Below are 20,864 nucleotides of genomic sequence, written 5' to 3'. Positions count from 1 at the left end.
TGGGGAGGGGGGGCGAGGGAGGGGCACGGTGGGGTCGGGGGACGTTAAAATGCAGCATCATCCTCCATCCCCAGCAAACTCCGCGCGCGTGTGGGGTGTGCGTGTGTGTGTGTAGGGGGAAAAGCGAGCAGTGCGGGGGCACTGCCTGCACCGCCCCGGAGCAGCGGGACTGGCGCGGGACTGCGCGGGGCGCGGAGCGGAGCGGGCACTGCGGAGCCGGCAGCGCTCCCGGTGCAACGCCCGAGCCTTGCCGGAGAAAGGGGGGCACCGGGAGGGAGGGGAGGGAGGGGAAGGGGGCCGGCGATGCTGGCTGGCTCGGGGGGAGGGAGGAGAGAGAGGGGGGAAGAGAAAGAGGGAAAAAAAGGCAAGGACCCCCTCCCAACTCCCTCCCCTGCCCGGTCCCTTCCACCCCCGGCACACACACCCGCACGCACACACACACCCCATTGATCAATATTTGGCTGTCTTGCTGCAACTTGCTGCAGTCTTTTAAAGGAGTAGTAGAGAGAGAGGGAGAGAGAAAGGGAAACTGGCAGGAAGGGGTAAGGAGCTACACATGTCACATGTGCTTTCTAAGACGGCCAGGAGCATCTGCAGGCTGGATCTGGTGGAGGATGCTGCGGCAGGTGATACACAGAGGGCTCCAGTCGTTTTTCTACAAGCTGGGCTTATTCGTGAGCAGGCATCCGGTGTTTTTCCTCACTGTGCCCGCAGTCCTGACCATCATCTTCGGCTTCAGCCTGCTCAACCGCTTCCAGCCTGACACTGACCTGGAGAGGCTGGTAGCCCCCAGCCACAGCCTGGCCAAGATCGAGAGGAGCTTAGCCAGCAGCCTTTTCTCCCTCGATCAATCCAAAAGCCAGCTGTATTCGGACTTGCACACCCCGGGGAGGTATGGCAGGGTGATTCTCCTCTCCAAACCCGGAGGCAATATTTTGCATCAGGCTGATGTGATCCTGCAGATCCACCGAGCCGTGCTGGAAATGAAGGTGAACTACAAAGGCTATAATTATACTTTTTCCCATCTGTGTGTGTTGAGAAATCAGGATAAGAAATGCGTGCTGGATGATATTATTTCAGTGCTAGAGGATCTGAGGCAGGCTGCCCTCTCCAATAAGACAACAGCCAGGGTGCAAGTGAGCTATCCCAACACTAAATTAAAGGTATGCTCTTACTGCATGCTTTTGCCAATTAAAGAGGCAGCACTTCATTTCTTGTCCTAAACAGCAAAGAGAAATATAATCATATCTATCTCTCTCTATTGCAATGTGTGTGATCTGTGCTTTCCTTGAGAAGCAGTTGAATCTGGTGCCTTGCTATTGTTCTGGGAGAGGAGGGAGGGTGGGGAACTGGACGCTACTGAACCAGGAGAAGCAAGGAGAGGAGAAGAGACTGAGCACTGGGAGACCTTGCAGTGCCTTGAAGGATCAATACGTGGGGGAAAAGGGACAGGAGGTCCGTGGGTGGTTGAGACCTGGGTTGCACTATTACCTTTTCCAGCCTCACTGTCGTGGTGGGATAATTTATCTTTAATGTGGCCAGAAAAACCTTTCCTCAAAGGCACAGTGAGCTCCTGTATCTCTCTGCCCCTTCCAGTGCTGTAGGAGCAGCAGGAGGTTTGGGCCAGGAGCAATTTTAAGTGTCCTGCCTTCTTTACCTGCGTGCAAAGAAGAGGAAGGGAAGTGGGATTTTTTTTTTCTCTTGGTGTGAAAATTATTAACTCTGTCGCTGATGGGTGGGCTGGAGTTTTGGGAGGGATCTAACTGGATAGAGGCTTCCAGCAAAGTTGAAACAAGGTAAAAGGTGAAAGAAGTTTCAGTGCTTCTAATTAAAACAATAATTTGGCACAAAATACATCAGGTATTTCTCTGGCACACAAGCACCCACCTGCTTTCCCTCCCATCTGGAGTACACCAGCTCACTAGGACTAACCTGCTGTGAGGAAATGAGTGAGTACAAAGTTTGCAGGTGGCTCATGAAAGAACTTCCTTTGGATTACAGTGTATCTGCATGCTCCCCCGGGCATTGCACCAGAGGCAGGATTTATTTCACAGAATGTAACAAACTTCCTAGCGCACTATTTACTTCTTGCTCAGGTCATAGGGAAGAGAATACTCTCCTTGAACATTTTTGGGGTTACCTGTCATCCTTTTTTCAAAGAGTTGGGGATGAGAGAGGTAATGCTCTTGAAAGTACCGGCATCAAGATCCTGAAGCTATAATTTGTTTCTTACTATTCATTTACCAGGAAAAATACTTTTAAAAAAAGTAGTCAGTCCCTGTCCCAAAACCTGAAGCAGAGACATAGATTATTTTTATTGGTCTCCTTGCTTCAGTAAAGGGCCAGGTGGGACAGCTGGGATTTGGTCCCCTGGCTGTAGATGTTACAGCAGTTGTTTTGTGCAGAGTTGTGGCTCTTTGAGCTGAGTGTGTGGAAATGAAAAGGTGTCCTTGCTGCTGCTAGAAAGTACTGAGTGCAAGGAGTGCTCAGAAAAACAAATTATTCTGGATTAAATATTGCTGAACAAATTTGATCTTCTACTTTGCTGCAATCCGGCTTCTGCAGAATTAAAGTGCTTCTGTTCCATTTTGCTTGTTTTTAAAGTTAAGATTAAGGTAGTTCAGTGGAGAACATTGATAAACTGGACTAGCATCGTTGTAACCCAGTTTTATACAGAAATAGTCATTCTACTCTCTAAGTTTAGACTAATTTCTTGTGTAGAGGAACACTAACGGAGCTTGACAAAACTAGGATGGGGTCTCTTGCAATACATTTTTTTACCATAAGAGCACCCACAGCTCCTCCTTTTTAAAAGATAAAATCAGAGGGAAAGGTGTATGGTCTGGATTAGTGATTTATTGGAATAGAAGGGATTGGTAGATTATTCACACAAAGAGAAAGGTTTTCCCAAAGCATAGGTGTCTGACTCTGAGCACTTCAAAACACCAGCCCAGCACCTTCAGTGCCCCAAGTAGTTGTTGTGTCTTGTCTTTTGGATGAAGGAATAAATGCCCTTAAGTATCTTGGTTTAAAATGGGACAGAGCAGGTGGCTTTCTACCCACTCCCCAGTGAAAGAAGGTAAAGCCTCCAAAATCTGTGACTGCATTTCAGAGAAAAGCCAGCAATTACAACACATTTCTGTGGACAGGAAGAGTTCCTGCTTTAACTGAGAAAGACAAACACACTTTGCTACAATTTTTCATCTTCTTGTAAGGTAAGGACTTTGTTGTGGAACTATGGTCAGCCCTGAACCTGGGCTGGTCTTCAGCAATGGTGTGTCCGCAAAGACTCATGTCCTCTGATCTCTCTGGCTCTAGATGCCAGGATTAAATTACTGTTTTCTATAGATTAATTCACTAGATCATCCCTGTCATCTCTCTTGACCCATCTACCAAGGGTTAGGAAGTTGTGGGCAAACATCTCTTGCTCTTCAAGCCATATGCAAAACCTTGGTTTAATCCAGGCTCCCAGGCTGTTTACTGACGTCCCAGCAAAGGCTGCAGAAACTCAGGTCTGTGTTGCTCATTTTGAGGTGTCTAGTTGTGCTTAACCAGGAATATCTCAGATGCTGCACCCACTAGGGTAGACCAGTTTCTGGATGTTCAGCACAGGGAAACAACTCCCGTGGCTATGTCTGGGAGGTTTTTTATTTCTTTGATCTTGAGCTGTGACATGAAGGAGTGGTTGTGGCTAAACCTCATGGGACTGCAAACGAGAGAGCCAAATCTGCTTGCTCTTATTCAGTGTAGAGCAGTGCTCATCACATTCACTGGTCCATGCCTGTGGGATTTATCTCAGCTAAACTTTTCTGCACACTCAGGACCCATCAGGATCTTCTAGGTTGCCTCATTTTCCCAAAGGTCAGGTTGCTTGGTCAATACCTGTAGAGTTTGCTCTGTCTTGTTCTTTTAATAATAGCCTCAGATGGAAAAAAATTCTCCTAAGAACAATATGGAGATTTACAAACCACGAAGGTCCCCCAGATATGTTTGGTCTGCAGCTGACATGTGTCAAGTGTCCGGCTGTACTGGTTTGGGAACCACAATGACAATGTTGAGCTGTTCCAATCCCATTCCTGCTCCATATGGGAACTGCAAAAGTATCTTGTGGCTTTTTATTTCCCCCAAGTCTTGTGAGCAGCTCTCACTTTGTCCCTGTTTTCATCTCCTCTTGGAGGCCAAATCAGTTCAATTGTCTCAGGTGAGGCTGGCTGAAGGCTGACTGGGGGTGAATTCTTGACAGGTCTCCCACGGGAACTTTGTGGGAGCTGTCCAAGCAGGTTTCAGCAAACTGCTCTAGTTTTGAAACTGCTCTCAGTGGGCTGCAAAATCTGATGAAACTGTTTGACTTTTCCTAAGGAAATCTGGATGTGGAGGGTAATGATTGTTTAACCATTTCTTGCTGTAGTATTAGAAGATGTGATAGCCCTGAATACTTCTATCTTCACTGCCCCTCTGTAAATCAGGAAGCCTTGGTATCTGCACTTGCCAGGGAAAGAACAGAGGCAAGGCACTCACATTCAGAGCACAGACTGCAGTGTGGTTTCCAATGCCCCAGATGGGTTTAAAATCCACTCTGACAACATGGGGTGTCACTGTAGACTAGTTCAGGAGAACCAGGCTGTAGAAAAATGTCAGCTTCCACTGCTTTGGGGACAGTGTCTAGGCTGTTCATGGTTAGTGCTACGCTGCAGTCTGCAGCCCAGCCAGAGAGTGACTTGCCCAAGGTCATGCAGATAGACCGTGGTAGAGCAGGAAAACAAAGCTGGATGTGTGAACTCTTGATGAAGACTTCTGAGGTATGTCTTGGAGAAAGATTGTTCATGCTTTCCTTACTCTGGGACATAAGAATGGTGTTCCTGTGCTTGGGGTCTGGATTGTGCCCCAACAGTGTAGACTAAGCAAATCTACACGTAGCACTAACCATCAGTCATCAAACAGTTAAATCTCAAGTTTTGGCAAATGTTGGCATTGTTTTTGACAATTGAGGCTTCCAGGACAGTGTCTGGGCATGTCTTGGTAGATGTCATGGGAAAGGGTTCACTGCTGGTTGGTGTATCTACTCTGTCCTGGGGATAACAGTGACTAGTGTTTTTAGAAGTGGACACATCATATCCTTGGCCCCAGGACAAAGTGTGGTCTGAGGCAGAGTTTATTTATTAGTATCAACAGAATTATTGATTATATGGGGATTACTTCTTGTGTACTGTCAAATATGAGAGAGGAGGTAGTTTTTTGACCCTCATTTGCCTGTAACACTAGAAAATTTGCTTATTCTGGAAAACAGAAAAAAAAAAAGAAAAAAAAGAATAAAAATTATGTCAGAACATGGTCCTACCACAGAGTGGGAAAGAAAAGCCTGAAAACATTTTTTTCAGGTGTTGCACTTTTATTGTTTCTTTTCATACTTATTTACCAGTTTGTCTGAGAAAAGATAATAACTGAGAATTTGCCCCTCTGAGATCAGAACAAATATGACAACTACTGGTTTAAAGGAACCTTTTTCAGCAAATTGGCTTCTGTAGTACTGCCTTCAATTAATTATCAGTCATTTATGAACACTATGCTAAACAGCAGCCAATAAACTGGAGATCTCTATTACCACATTTGTGATAAACACATCAGCTGGATTCTGAATCTGCTCTTGCTTAGCAGAAAAGTTACTTGCATCCACTGAACATCTTGAAACCTCTAATTGCAGACTTGCTGCTGGCCAGGTTCTCAATTTTGCTCACACTAACAGATGAACTTTTAAATGAGTCTTGCTCCATTTTCATTCTTGGACTTTCCCACTGCTCTAAGATGAATCCCTGCTTAGATTTCCCTGAGGCACAGGCCACATCCGTGGGACAGAGAGGATATAAAACCAAAGCCCACCTACATCAGAGTAGGCATTGGTGCACCAATAATATCCACAAACTGATTACTCCTTCAGTAAAATCAGTTCCAGTATAAGATTGCTCCAACTCCAAGGAGCAGATGCTTCCTTTGAGGCAATGAGGCTCTGTACCCGTTTGTGATACCACCCATCCCAATCCAAGCCTGTGGCTCAGGATCTTGTGAAGTGCTCTGTGGCTGGCAAAAGCTGCTAAGTTAAAGCAAAATAATAAAGCATGTGCAGGGAGAAGATCAGAAGGTGGAGGCTGAAGGCTGCAGATAGTTTTCATCTCGGGCGCTCAGATCAAGGCAGGATTGCGCAGGCTGAGCTTGAAGCAACTGCTCAGTAGCATGAAAGCAAGCTGAAAATATTTGAAGGCTAGTAGTGTCTTCTGACTCACAGGTTGGAAAACTTATTTGGGAAAAAAGAACTCTTTTGCTCTTCCAGCTGTGCTTCCATACTGGTCAGCAGGACTAGGAAGGGCCCTTCATCCTCCTCACCTGGATGGGCTGGAGGAGCAGGTGTCTGTGATGGGTTAATGTGCCCTTGCTGGGAGATGTCCCTGAAGGTATCTGCTCCTCAGGATGTGATCAAGCAACCTTTCTGCTCAGCATGGGCAAGAAATGAAGTGTTTCCTTACAGTTTTAGGAAAAATGCTCTGCTCCTTCCTCTCAGGAAAGGTCCCTTTCTTAGTCTGGTAAGACCAAGTGTTAAGATAACTCTCTTCCCTATAAGCAAGGTCAGACTATGAGCACTGACTGCACCAGGGACATGAAACTGGGTTAACCTGTACCAGGACAAGCTATTCCAAACACAAACAAACAGTAGAAAGACAGCTGAAAGCTGCCAAAGCAAGGATGGATGTTTGAGTGTTCTTTTTCCATTGCCATTCTTCAGTTAGGAACTTAGCAGTCTCTGAGGGAAATTCCTCCTTCACTTATCAGGGAGGTAGAGAGCAAGTTCCTTGGGTGTGGGGCTCATTCCCTCCCATTTAGCAGTAGAGAGTAGTGGCCATTTTGGAGACTGCAAAGAAAATATTCTCCATTGACCTTTGAGGTGACCTTAGTCCATCTACTTCATTCCCAGCTATTCCACTTTTTTGTTTTGTCAGCACTTGCTGGGGGAAGTGGCCTTTTGTACAGTGCCAGGCCTTGATGTGAATAATAATGGAGTAGCAACTGGAAGCTTGTTTAGGTAGAGAGAAAAGGAAGATGCAATTGCAAACCCCTTCAGTTAGAAACGATATCTCAGCCTCATGGATCTTGGATGGATGTCAACTGCTTGCCAAAGGAAGAAAGTCCAGTAGGATTTTGCCATCTTCCACAACAGATATTTCCCTGTGGACATGAAAAGATATTTATTTTCTTTCCTAAATATTTGGTTAACACTTGGCAATGTTTCTAGACTGACACAGTACCTTCTAATATCTGGCATCCCTATGCTTTTCCAAAATGTTTTTGGAGCCCCTTATTGTACTGTCTGTGTGAGCTGTTGGAGGGCAGGGGAACACAATTGATGAACATTAATAAAGAACATGTGTCATATTCCCAGAGAAAGAGGAGAGGAGAGGAGAGGAGAGGAGAGGAGAGGAGAGGAGAGGAGAGGAGAGGAGAGGAGAGGAGAGGAGAGGAGAGGAGAGGAGAGGAGAGGAGAGGAGAGGAGAGGAGAGGAGAGGAGAGGAGAGGAGAGGAGAGGAGAGGAGAGGAGAGGAGAGGAGAGGAGAGGAGAGGAGAGGAGAGGAGAGGAGAGGAGAGGAGAGGAGAGGAGAGGAGAGGAGAGGAGAGGAGAGGAGAGAAAAACCTTGAAAGGACAAAATTCGATCAATAAATGTGGCAAAAAATATTTCTAAAAATTTTTAACATTCCTTATGTATTTGTATGTATACATATTACATGCATATCTTTGTTAGCTGGTAAACAGTCATGTAGGTAAGGTGGTGTTAGACATTTTGAATACAGTAGTCTATGAGCAGAGCCTGTATTAAATGTCTTCAGGCAATAAGAAATAAAAGACCGTGGTTATTACAGAAGTCACAGTGTGAAAAGCTGCTGACTCGTTTTCCGAGAGAAGTGAACTGAGTTAGGAAAGTTGTGATCTCACATTTCTACTGAAAACTTTAATTTATGCAGTCCCCACATCCCCTGCACCCTCCTAGTGCAAACAATGAGACGTGGCTGGGACTTGAGCTGTAAAACAGTTTTAAAAACGGATGAAAGAAAGTCTTCAGCAAAGTAGGAAAGCAGGTGCTGTGCGTGATGGAAAAGAGAGGGGAAGACAATGGGAGGCTAAAGGGGCAAACTATAAAGTCTTTTAAACTTCTCTTTCTCACCATATTAGTCCTTTTCTCTGTTTTTCTACCTCTCAAGGTGCAAGATGCTCATGTGGAGAATAAAGGAAGTTCTTGGAGGTGAAGCTGTGAGGCATCCTACAAAGGGAGAGAGCAGTGACAGAGCTGCTGAGCACTGCAGTGACAATCACATGCAGTGACATATGTCATTGCCCTAGTCCTGGACTCACTGGGTGTGAATTAGCCTCACTTTTACACTGGTCAAGCCATTTGGGAGCAGGAGCTTTGGGTGCAGTGTTGGAGATCTTTGATGTACTAGCAAGGGTAACCTGGTGAAACTGAGGAGATTTCCAGCTTAAAAGAATTACTGTGGAACAAGCTCAAGGGCAAACTGGCAACAATTTGTTGGTGGGCAGCTCTGGTATCGAACAGAAATTTGGCTGAAGCTTTTTTTTTTCACTTTAACACCATTCACATTGGTGGACAATTCCTGCACAGTGCTAGTTCTGCATGCTGAGCAGTGGCTGTGTGAGACACCAGACACACAGCTATGAGTTGGCCAGGTCAGCTTTTCTCCCTGATTTTATGTTTTGCCACCAAACAAACCCTCTTTCTGTTCACTCTTGCCAGCAAACTGGTACCACAGCCAGGGAGCTGCTGGGTGATCCTGGGTTGTGGGACTGGCATGTCATTAATTGATTAATATTGCAGAAAAGTTTGGTCTGATAATGATCTATAACTGAGGTGGAAATAGTCTGCACCACAGGCGTGTAATGTTTCCCGAGTACGTATAATGGCAAATATTTTGGTGTCTCACAGAATAATTCTTCTTTAAAACTCCCAGTTGCACAAGCCCTAAGCCTGCTTGGCTGCTCTGAGGGCACCTGAGAAGGCCAAGGGCAGTCTTGCCCAGCTGCCTCACACCTCTGAAGGCAATGCACGTCACAGAGACTCTCAGTGTCATGCAGCCCACCCACCAAGGGTACGCAAGTGGGATTAAATAGAAGCTCCCAATGTGGTCCAGTCTGCCATAATTCTTTCCTTGTGCAGTTGGTGGGAGACCTGGGAGGTGCCGCTGAATACCTCCACAGGGAAGCCCAAACATGTGACATGTATCCTTGCACAATATATAAAGAACATAAACAACAGCTGTAGGGCTGGTTCAGGGGACACCTAAAACCTGGGCCCACATTTGGTACTGAAACAAGACAGAAAAGTTGCCCTCGTGTAAGACAGGGTCTTGCTTTTCTTACACCTTGTGTATTTGTTTCCATCAGTGCTACACAAGTGTTGTCAGTCTGGAGGGGAGGTGTTACTTTTGCCACGTAAGTGGTGCATTTTTGCGCATGTGTCAACAGCTTCCTAAGGAGTGCTACGATTCAGCAGTGGCCGTGGAGCATTTTGCTGCTTCTGTGCTAAGTCTTGTATTACCTGTGTTAAATCACGTATTATCTGTGCTGCACGTAAAGCTGGCCCATAAAATTTCAGATTAATCTTTTCCTATCAGGAGATACAGTACTCTTGAAACCAAATGCACCTGTGAAACAATGTCTACCCTGCCCCTAATTTCATGTTGAAGGATGACAAGAGAAGGGCAGGTTCCCTTAGAGCAATTTTGACAGGCCCCTAACAAAATGCTTCCTTTTTTTTGTTCTTCTTCCCTCTCACATTATATACTTTGGGTTAGAAAATAAAGGAGAAAAAAACACAAATCACTTTAAAAAGAAATGTTTTCCCATGTTCAAACTTTGGGGAAGGAAAACAGCAGCAAAACAGAGTCACCCAACCAGCTCTGCCCAGCAGGATCCCTGTGTGGCTGAGGACACAGCCCAGTCCCCCTGGGCACGAATGTACCCCCAATAGGGTGCTCTGGCTCTTGTTAATGCTGTTTTTCACTGGACACCAAGGCACTGTATGGAGTGGCCAAGTAATCCTGGCTTCCAGTTTTCCAAGCAGGTTTAGTTTGTAAGAAAATTTGCAGATCATTAAGAAGAAAGATGCTGTTAGCAGTACTTCATTATGCAACTCCATCTCTTTGATGGGATTTGTGACTTATATATAAATCACCTGTTTCCTAACCATTTTCCAGGATGGTTTCTTAGAGCAGATTTTGATTCATTAACCAAAAACATTAACAAATTCAATGCAGAGTAGATGCAACATGGAAATATTAATGTGCATTTTTTTCCTAATATCCATGCCTGTTTGTTCATGTTCTTGACTCCTGTCCTACCAAGGAAGGTTTTATTCACAGAAGAGCACAAAACATGCCCCAAATGAGATTTCACCATGTAGACTTTTGCATCTAGATGAAAAACCCACTTATCCTCAGAAGTGGCTGGAATTTGTGGTAATAAATGTTCTATTAGTGTTACTTTGTTAACTAACTTTAATTTTCCTGCCCATAACTGATTGCCATCTGCATGTAGAAAACACTGGTCACCCAGCTGATGCATAGCAGATTTATCATTGCAAATTGAGCAGAAATTTGGGACACCAGCAGAGAAACATGACCATTTTTGAAGATTTACAAATTTCTCTCCACACCTGTCTTTTCCCAGGCTTCAAGACTAGCACAAGTATTAGTTTTTAAGTGTATACTCTAAAATAAATTTAGAAAGTTTGATAAGCTTAAGACCTCCCCTGCTCTCATAAAGTATTTGATATTTGGGTTTGAGAATTTAATTTTAGATAAAAGACTGGGTTTGGTTTGGTTTGGTTTTGGTTTTTTTTTCCTACTAAAAGAGTAAAACTTGTGTCTTTTACCATCTGCTTGCCTCGAGTATCAAATTTTGGAGGTGGGAGAAAGTGGACATCCTTGAAGGTAAAATTTGTCTTATATAAATGCCAAGTGCTGTAACTGTATATGATACATGGTCTTTTCATCCCAATATTCACCTCCAAAGGCAAGTTAAAACAGGTAATTGGTCACTACTTAGCAGATCTGAACAAAGATCCTTCAGGAATGATTCTGGTACTTTTCTTGTGGAAAACCCAATTACTTTTTGAAGTAGCAAAAATAGCAAGTTAAAGTAAGGCAGAATAGAATGTGTTTTCACTTTGCTTAGAGCAGCCAAAAAAGGTAATCAGGACAGGGAACAGCCCAGGATAAAGCTCAAAGAAACTTAGGTTCACCCTTAAACCACTTGAATTGTGTTTTCCTGCAGCTTCCTCAATAAGGATACAGTGGATAGAAAGGACAACATTTCAGATGCTATTACATGAGGGAGCAGTTTGGGGTGTAGGATGGTGTTTTTGGTGCAGGACTATGTATCCAAGAATTCATATTTTGCTGTGACTTCCCCCTTACACTGATTTTCCCATCATAAAGGAGGGCTGTGGCACTGCTGGCGAAAATCAGAGAACTGTTGGAGTTTTATGAGCAATCTCACACCTCTTCTGTGTAACATCAAGAGGTCAAAGACATAAAAGGTTTATAAGGTCAGTCTAAACCATTCCCTAGCCTGTGCAGGATTATGAGGAAACCATAACAGAAAAATTAATTCAGGTTGTCTTGAGTGGGAAATCAGTCATGTGGGTTGGAAACTGGCTGAAAGATTGTAAATGAAGAATCATGATAAATGATAATGTAACCAGTTTATGGAGGTATCTTGCAGGGTATCTGGAGAATTTGTGTTAGGTCTGGTCTCATCTAACATCTCTATTAATTATCAGGAAAAGGAATTGAATTGCACAGGAGTGAAGTTCACAGACAATATTAAACAAGGAGGACATGTCAGCAGCAGCTGAGTCAGAGAATTTGCACAGAGAGAACCAGAGCAGTTAGAAAACCAAACAGAAAATAATGCCATTTTCTGAAGAGTTTTGTTTACATTCTGCTGCCCAAAGAGCAAGGTAAGGTCCTCCCTTGAAACAGACTCCTCTTAGCAGAGTTTTGCAAATCTCACAGTGAAAGTGAAGCACTCAAATGATATGACCAAGGTCAAAGACAAAGTTGATTTTGAAGTTGGGATTTTGCAGTCCCCAGAAAAAGGGCACTTACATTTACTTCTGACTCTGACACTGCTTTGTAACTATGGACATTTCAATACTTAATGTTCTTCATCCTTCACCTTCTTGCAAATCAAGCTCTACAGGACAAAGACATCTCGTTATGTTGAGCTTGAACAGTGCTTTGGAGGCTGTAGATGATGTGTTAAATTATCAGGGAGGCCTTGGTTGTTGCCTTGCTTTGGTCCTTTTGTTATTTTTCTAAAAACAAATAAGTCATCTTCTGGAGGTTTGTGCTGACTGTGAATTTTTGATTGGTGATTTGATTTAGATGATTTCTTGAAGTTCTTTTGCCATGTTGTAAATCATCTGATTGTTCTGCAGCACTTCAAATTCAAATATCCTAATACCCCTAATGTCACAAATTGGCTCCATTTCATCCATGTTGAATTTTGTCATTTATTAATTATATTCTGGTTGTGCCAGGGAAAGATCATTGCAGCAGACAGTTTTAAAACTCAGATGAACAGGATAGTTACAAAATATTCAGCTGGATCATTTCTACTACTTTTTCTCCAACTTAGAATCATAGAATCATAGAATCGATTGGGTTGGAAAAGACCTCCAAGATCATCGAGTCCAACCCTTGGTCCAACTCCAGTCCATTTACCAGATCATGGCACTCAGTGCCATGGCCAATCTGCGTTTAAAAATCTCCAGGGATGGGGAATCCACCACCTCTCTGGGCAGCCCATTCCAATGCCTGAGCACTCTCTCTGTAAAAAATTTTTTTCTGATCTCCAACTTAAATTTCCCCTGGCAGAGCTTGAGCCCATCGTGCCCCCTTGTTCTATTGCTGAGTGCCTGGGAGAAGAGACCAGCCCCCACCTGGCTAGAACTTCCCTTCAGGTAGTTATAGGCAGTGATGAGGTCACCTCTGAGCCTCCTCTTCTCCAGGCTAAACACCCCCAGCTCCCTCAGCCTCTCCCCATAGGGCTTGTGCTCCAGTCCCTTCACCAGCCTTGTTGCTCTTCTCTGGACTCGCTCCAGCATCTCAATATCCTTTCTGAACTGAGGGGCCCAGAACTGAACACAACACTCAAGGTGTGGCCTCACCAATGCAGAGTACAGGGGAAGGGTCACTGCCCTGGTCCCGCTGGTCACGCTATTTTTGATACAGGACAGGATCCCATTGGCCTTCTTGGCCACCTGATTATAGACCAAGTGTCTACAAACAGGCTGGTGATGTCTGTGAAATGAGTTGTGGAGTCAAACCATTTCTTCTCCTCTTCCTGACAAATGTCCACAATGTCAGGACTTTTGCTGCAGGGGGTGGAACCTGGTCTGGTCTTCAGAGCCAGGCTGTGACCCTGACACTGAGGGTCCATGATGGAGCAATTTGTGGATGCTCATGCAGAGAGTCATGATAGGAACACTCATCCCGAGGATGGGATCCTTTTCTCTAGCCTGAGCCCCTCTCTATTCAGCATCTAATCTAAACTGGGTCCAATGTGCAGTGAAGGGTGAACATGCAGAAGTGACGCATTTCAGTTCTTCTAAACATCTGCTTTAGGAGGGAATGAACTCACCCTTCAAAGACATCATGGACCAGATATCTTTATAGAAAAGAGTTATGTCAGGTAAAGCATTTCCAAAAGACCTGGGGAATAATCTGCATTTGCACTGACATGACAAAAAACTTCCCAGAATAATTCCATGGGCAAATCTAGGCTTCTTCTCAAGTCCTCTGCAACTTTGGCTCACTGCAAATGCCTGACAGGGTTTTGAAAAACCCTTTTTGAAAACTATTATTAGACAGTTGCAAAAGAACCAAATACATTAATCTGAATAAGGAATTAGCTCCCACTGAAGGAACTGGAATTAAATGCCATCCTCCTGCAAAATAGATTGCCAGATATTGGCAGTTTATTGCAGCAGAGAGACAGAGATTTTGCATAGCACTCAGAAGACAAATGCTAAGATTCCATCATCTGGAAGTGCTTTACCATCTGATTATTCTTTGGCTTACTCTATCAGAATTTTTCCCTAAATATTTGTTTGAGGTCCAAAGGTGGTTAAATACCGCAAGGTCCCACCATCTGCAGCCCTGTTTTGTTTGTTTTTCTTTTTTTAAGTTAAAAGTCCAGTCCTTCCTGTTCTGCCAGAACCAAAACCTTTCCAAATAAACCATACTGATATATAAATTGAAAAATCACTTTGCAAAGCAGAGGATTTTGAAAAGGTGGGTTTTTTTACCATCTATTACGTTAAAGTAACAGTAAAATATCTAATTTAGGAGAAAAGTTTTGATGTCCTGCAGGGAAACATCTCAAATAAGTTGAAAAGATGGTTGTTGATACTATTATTATTTACAGTGAATATTCTGCATTTCTCCTGGAGTCCTTATACACAGCAATTAAATATTCATTTCACTTGATATCTTGAGCTCATTCTTAACAGAACTACATTAACATATACATCTAGGTATACATTATAGCCTAACTTCAAGCATTTTATGAAGGTACTTAAGCTGGGGTTTGGGACATTGTAGGCTTTAGGAGGACTAAAACCCCTAAGAACAGGAGTCAGTCCATTTACGATCAAAATTGCCCTTCGGAGGTGTCCTGTTTTTCTCTTTTCTTGGAGCAGGCAGCCCAGTAGTCCTGGTCTTTCCATCCTGAAGCTTTGGTTAGGCAGCCTCAGGACCCCAGAGCCTAAATTATGACTTCTCATGTTTTGAGTCTTGTTCCGGCTGAAGGGGCACATCCAAATCAGAAACTCTGCCTGAAGTTAATAGTAACTGTGTACTCCAAGTAAGGACAAATACTCAGCTATGAAATGCAGCCACCTTGAGGATGAAGCCTTTCAGGTGTGGCATTGTTAACATCACCATCAGGCTGCAGGGTCTGAGCACAGAAATTAAAGAAACTCTTTTCCAGCTGGCAGCAAGAAGGGGATGAAGGGATTAAGACTTTCTTGTTTTAGCCCTTTTTTCCTCCTGTTGAATTTACATAAACCTGTATTATTTCTGAAAGCCATTTCACCACACACCACATGAACTGCTGCTTCCAAGCCTGGCAGGGAGGAGATACAGGCTCAGGATGGAGAGGAAAGGGACCTCTCCTTTGGCAGCATCACCAGTCCACTCCATGAAATACAGTGACTGAGGAAAGTTGAGCATCAAATGGGAAGATTTTTGGAGCATGGACAGCTTTTCCAGCTGTGTGTTTGCACAGCATCTTGCACAGCAGGGTCCTGGGCTGTGCCAGAACCTCACTGGTGACCAGTGATTATGGTCTGAACCGAGACCTCGGCATCTGCTGCATTTTGTGTGGGTTTTCCCAGTCCTTCACAGCACAGAGGCTGCATTGAGATAATTTTCTAGGCATGTAGAGCTTGATCTGTAGCAGTTGTTGGCAGTCCCAGCACCCTTTAGATGAAGGTATTGTGAAAAAATTTCTGGTTGTCTCACGCCGTTGTTTATCACTTGCTTATGATTGCAAATGTCCCTTGTGCTGTCTGACACAACATAAGGCACCCTCTCCCACAGAGTATGCAGAAAATGCAGACATTGGGCCCTTGTAGCATCAGCAAACTTCCAGTGGGAGAGCTCTCCAAGGATGGGAGACAAGGAGAAGCCTCAAGTGTAGTTCATAGAATCATAGAATCATTTAGGTTGGAAAGACCATCAAGGTCATTGGGTCCAACCATAAACCCAGCACTGCTAAGTCCACCACTAGACCATTCCTCAAGCCTGTGTTTTCAAACACTTACAGAAGTAGAGCTTTACTTTCTTAACTGGAATAAGAATTTAAGAAAACCTGTTAGAGGATCACTCATGACAACACTTTCATCTATATGGGCTGGTAAGAACCCAAGATTTTACCATGAAGGGCACAGGTTACAAAGTGACCTTGAGACAGATTTTACAAATATAAAAGCTGCTTCCTGATGTTCATATGTGGGAGTGAAAAATCTCCTTGAATGCACAGAATTCAAAAGTACCTTGGGTCGGAGTCAGCAGATCCACAGCTTCAACTGGATTTTAATGCATAAACACAGGCCCACTTAAATGCTTCATTCCCACTTCCTCTTCCCAGATTCCAATATTAAAAAAAAGGAAGAAAAAAAAGGAAAAGCATCTGAAACTAGATTTTTTTTGGCTCTCTCTAGCTAACAAATGGCCAAACTCATTAAAAACCAGTGTGTGCTGGAGAGAAAGGAGGGATGCTTCACGGTAGAGAAACTGCTTCACAATGCCAAATTTGAGACTTAAAAAAAAAACCAAAAAGCTGATTAATTATCTCTTAGAAAAGAGGAATTTTCTGCTAGAAATGTTAAGTGTCCTCAACTTTAACTGCTTTATGCAGTGCCTTGTTATATCTTATTGAGCATTGTGAGAGAAGTTCCTAATACAACTTGGATGAGAGCATGGCAGCATCTTGCATTCAGAGGGTGGGCTTAGCTAATCCTGCTTAGATGGATTTTAACCTTAAAACCATGCTAGCCCAAAATTTTGCCACATCACACTTGGCTCTGATTCTCAGTTCCTTCTTTTCTTCTTGCCTTTGATAAAACATTTTAGCAGTGTTTCAGTACTTTGGCTGCTGGCCCCCAGAGAAACCAGGATGAGCAGAGACAGAGAAAATTAAAGAGATGTTTGCCAACATAAAACATAATTTAAAACGAAAAAAGCACCCCTTTCTGTGTCATTGTTGAAACTTCAGATTGTAAAAGCTTAAATGATTCCTGTGGATCTGCTTTACTCCTCACTTTTTATTCTCTACTGTTTGTTTTTTAACATTTCTTTTAAATGGAGCAATAAAACCAGGCAAATCCAATCCCTTTTGCTTCCTGGTGGGTTTCCTTCCTATTTCTTGTGTGTATTAGACTTCAAGCAGTGGAGGGAAAACAATTAGAAGAGGCACACAGTGGTATGCTCACAAAACAAGACGGCCCACAAACCTGTCAATGAAAACCTGGGCTCTCCTTTTAGGATCTCCTGTTAGGGACAGTCATTGGATCCCATTGTCATCCCCCAAAACTCTACAACCTTGTGCATTATGAAGTTTCTCAAGCAGTTTTATATCTTTTGCTTTTGTTGACATGGAACGAAGACAAGAAAGGTGTTTTTCTTGGCTTTTAATATTTTCTACTGTCTTTTTGATTTTACTTTAGTAATCAGAATCTTGTTTAACCTATAACTCAGTGGACTTCAAGGAAGCTTAAAGTTAAGCATTCTCAAGAGACAGAAAGCATTCTTGTGGAATATTGTCCTGTTTACTCCATTTGGAGAAAGCCATGGCCCTCTTGAGATAGCAAAACTCTCTTGGATTTCACTGGGGTAGAAGATAGCTCTAATTCATTAATCTTGCTTACTTATTGTTGCTAATTTCTTTCAAATCACTGCATTTGGGAGAAGGAATCCTTTATTAAAACTGAACAGTTCCATTCTTTCTCCTCCTTCCAAGCAGTTCATTTCACTTTTTTTTTTTTGTTGTTGTTGTTGTTGAAGAGATGGAAAATCGACAATACTCTGAGAGTCCCAAAGGCATCTTCCAGTTGTGTCACAGAATACACTGTCTTGGTGCATCATGGTATAGAAATGGATAGAGACTGGACACTGGACCAGGTGGACCATTGGTCTGCACTGAAAAAAGCATTTCCTGTCTTTTTATGCTTTTTGTAATTTTCTTCCTTTCCTTTGAACATTTTTGACCTTGATTTTGGCCTGTGGATGAAATCAGAATTAATATGGAGTATTCATTGATTAAAAGTGTTCATGATATAGATTCCTAGAGATTGCCAAATATGAGAAATGTTAAATGTGTTCCTCAAACACGTTCCTGCATGCATCAGTGCATATATTTACCTATATATATCCAAATATTGCTGTTTTGTGCAACTCCATTGAGGCACTTCTGTCAATGATTGATTCCTACATTTCTCCTTGGCACAAAGAAAATCTTTTGGGATGAACAATAGCTGTGGACAAGACCATGGAGACAAGTACAGTTTGATGTTTTTTTAATTGCACTTGGGTATCCTTCATGGCTTACCAACTGTCAGAGAAAGGCTTAGATGTTGTCCCAGTTTGCACAGGAGGAAGGCCACAACTGCACCATGTGATTCAGGAGCTTGGATTTCCCCTCTTAAAGTCATGTGGCCTCTGCTTGCAAGAGGAGTTGTTTAACCTATCACCTTTGTTGTGATTGCTTTTACCTTCATCCTGAAGGATTTAGGGGCCAGATGCATCCTTACCTTTTGCTCTGTGCTACCAGATAAGAGCCATTGGCAGGGACAGGCTGTGAAAAGCAGAGGCTGATCCCAAGGTGCTGCCTTGAAGGTTTGTGATCTTGAGCATGGCAGAGCACAAACTCAAAGGACAATGAACAATGAGGAAGAAGCAGGTACCCTGAGCCTGCTGAAAAGTGAACTTGCATCACCTACAAGGTGTGCTGAACCACCCAGCTTCCCCTGAGTGAACAATCACATCCAAAGCAAGCCACGCCCTTCACCCCTGCATCCATCTCATGGGGCTGGGGTGCAGCCACCAGTTTACCTGCCTGAACTGTCTGTGCCAAAGCTATTTCACTGCTGTCTGTGTCCTGCTCGTGATGGAGGGGAGAGAAGAAAAACACAAATAGACCAGCTGTGGTACACAATTATCTCTCAGTGCTTGTGGTCCAATCTGTGCTGTCTGTAACCCCCCATCTTCCAGCAACACCCTTCTCCACTTCAGAGAGTTGTGTGATCACAGCCAACGTGGGTATTACTCATCAGCCTCAAGGACACCTCTGTGTCCTTGAGTGCACATGTCTTGGTTGGGACAATGGGGACAAAGCTGAGCTGGGCAGTAAATCTATTTCTCTCTTCCCAGAAGAACTGGAATGGGATCTGAGATGGACCAAATAGGTACCTGCCCTTATGAGAGGATGGGTCAGTTGAGCAAGGAAGAGATTGAAGACAGGACAAAGAGTGAAGGAGAGTTGAAAAGGATGTAAAAGTGAAATATAGTCTAGGAGGAAAGTGAAGCTAGTCTGGGAGGGAAAGGGCTTATCTTATGTTTTCATTCCTGAAAGATATGCAGGCAAAGCAGGTGGTGAAGGTAGTCTTTCTATTTTTCTTCTGTCCTTTCTTTGTCTTGACAGAGATGCCCAGATGAGAGTGGTGAAACACTGGAACAGCATGTCCAAAGAGGTGGTAGATACCCCATCCCTGGAAGTATTCATGTCCAGGTTGGAAGGGGCTGAGCAACCTGTTCTAGTTGAAGATGCCACTACTTATTTCATGTCATTGGACCAAGTGACCTTTAAAGGTCCTTTCCAACCACAACCACACTATGATTCTCTGAAAACCTGATGGCGTGGTAGTGATGGAAAAAAGTGGAGAGAACCACTCAGAAACAGCCTAGTCACTACCAGAAGCGCCTGGACAAGAGCCCTCTAATAGCAGTCACCCTTTGGTATTGCACCCTTGTGAATTATTCCATAATTTAATTTACTTGGAAAGAATAGGTTGGTGTTGAGAACATTGCTCTCATTCTTTGTTATTAATACTACAGTATATAAGTCTCTTGAAACACTTTTAGTTTGTTATTTTCTCTTTTAAATCACCAGAATAAAAACTGGAAACCCAAAATTATAATGGAAAGGAGCACAGGCCCAGAGTCATCAGAAAGAGGTTCCAGATGGTTCTGGTTGCCCTTTGGGTGTTCTGGGTACTTATTCACTTAAAAATCACACTAGTGGTCCAGGATTCCCCTGGGAGGGGCCTGAAGGTTTGTGTATTTGTTAACCTGCAGGAAGTGCCTGTGAAGGGGTCAGCATGAGCCAGAAATTGCAAGAGAGCTATTTTTGTGTTTGCATCTGTCACAGAATGTGGTTAACATCTCCTAAATTTTTGGCATGGTAAAAGCTGGGGTCAAGTCTTAAGTAATCTTGTGCCTCTGCTTTAAGCAGAGAGAGACAGCCAATTGCAGAGAGCAAGTTTGGTTTTGACCTGTACCTTTGGATGTGCCTGACTTCCCAGTGATTATAAAACAAATTTGCTTGAAGAAGTGGTGAGCTTATCCTCATCATTGCCATGTAGCTGGAAATAACTGAATTGTTATTTATTCCAGCAGAGAGTTAGAGGATTATTTTCTGGATAACTTGTCATGGCTACTTTCATAAGTTTCACTTTTGCTGTGAGAACAGAGCCCCATGGCCATTGCTGTGTCCCTGTTCCCAACAAGCCAACAAGTCTGGTGGCTGTGCAAGAGCACCTATACAGCTCTGAGAGCAGGAAAACTACTACATAAAAATCCATGGAAAATGCTGACCTGTATAAGCATTACATGCAACTGTTGGATAGGAATGCTTCAAGAACTTTTGGTAATTGGTGGCTGTGTAATAGGGATACACCCACAGGGCAGTTAAATGCCTCCCTGACATCCGATCCTGTCAGATCTCGGAAGCTCAGCAGGGTCAGCCCCGGATTAGTACTTGGATGGGAGACCTCCTGGGAAATGCCGGGGGCTGTAGGTTCTAGTCCTGAGGAACTTCACTGGCACCGTCCAAGCTCGCTCGGCCATGGCAGATGAACCTCAGGACTGAAACGGTGGGGCCAGTTCTGCGCACGCTGAACCTCACCTAAAATCCACTGTGCAGGCTGGAAGGGCACAGCCACGAAGTTTGGCCATACACATATACATATAATAGGGATTGACTGGTATAAAGTCTTCATGGATAACCACACCAGGGACAG

At 43.6% G+C, this 20,864-nt stretch overlaps 1 protein-coding gene across 3 annotated transcripts in view; it reads left to right on the top strand.

Moving 5' to 3' along the window:
* The first annotated feature begins 208 nt into the window (after positions 1–208).
* The window catches only part of PTCHD4 (patched domain containing 4), a 90,538-nt gene continuing 69,882 nt past the window's right edge, over positions 209–20,864 (top strand). The window contains exons 1-2 of one of the 3 annotated variants that reach the window (XM_071547772.1): positions 209–219; positions 614–1,163. In XM_071547772.1, the coding sequence (XP_071403873.1) occupies positions 615–1,163 (549 nt within the window). In that variant the 5' untranslated portion in view covers positions 209–219; position 614. Of the gene's footprint in view, positions 220–515; positions 1,164–20,864 lie in introns of those variants that run through there. The other 2 variants (XM_071547771.1, XM_071547769.1) reach the window with 2 other exon arrangements.

Source organism: Pithys albifrons, chromosome 2 (genome assembly GCF_047495875.1).
Source record: "Pithys albifrons albifrons isolate INPA30051 chromosome 2, PitAlb_v1, whole genome shotgun sequence".
Taxonomy (NCBI): Eukaryota; Metazoa; Chordata; class Aves; order Passeriformes; family Thamnophilidae; genus Pithys; species Pithys albifrons.
The sequence above is the reverse complement of the archived record's forward strand: the minus strand, read 5'-3'. Positions and strand labels throughout refer to the sequence as shown.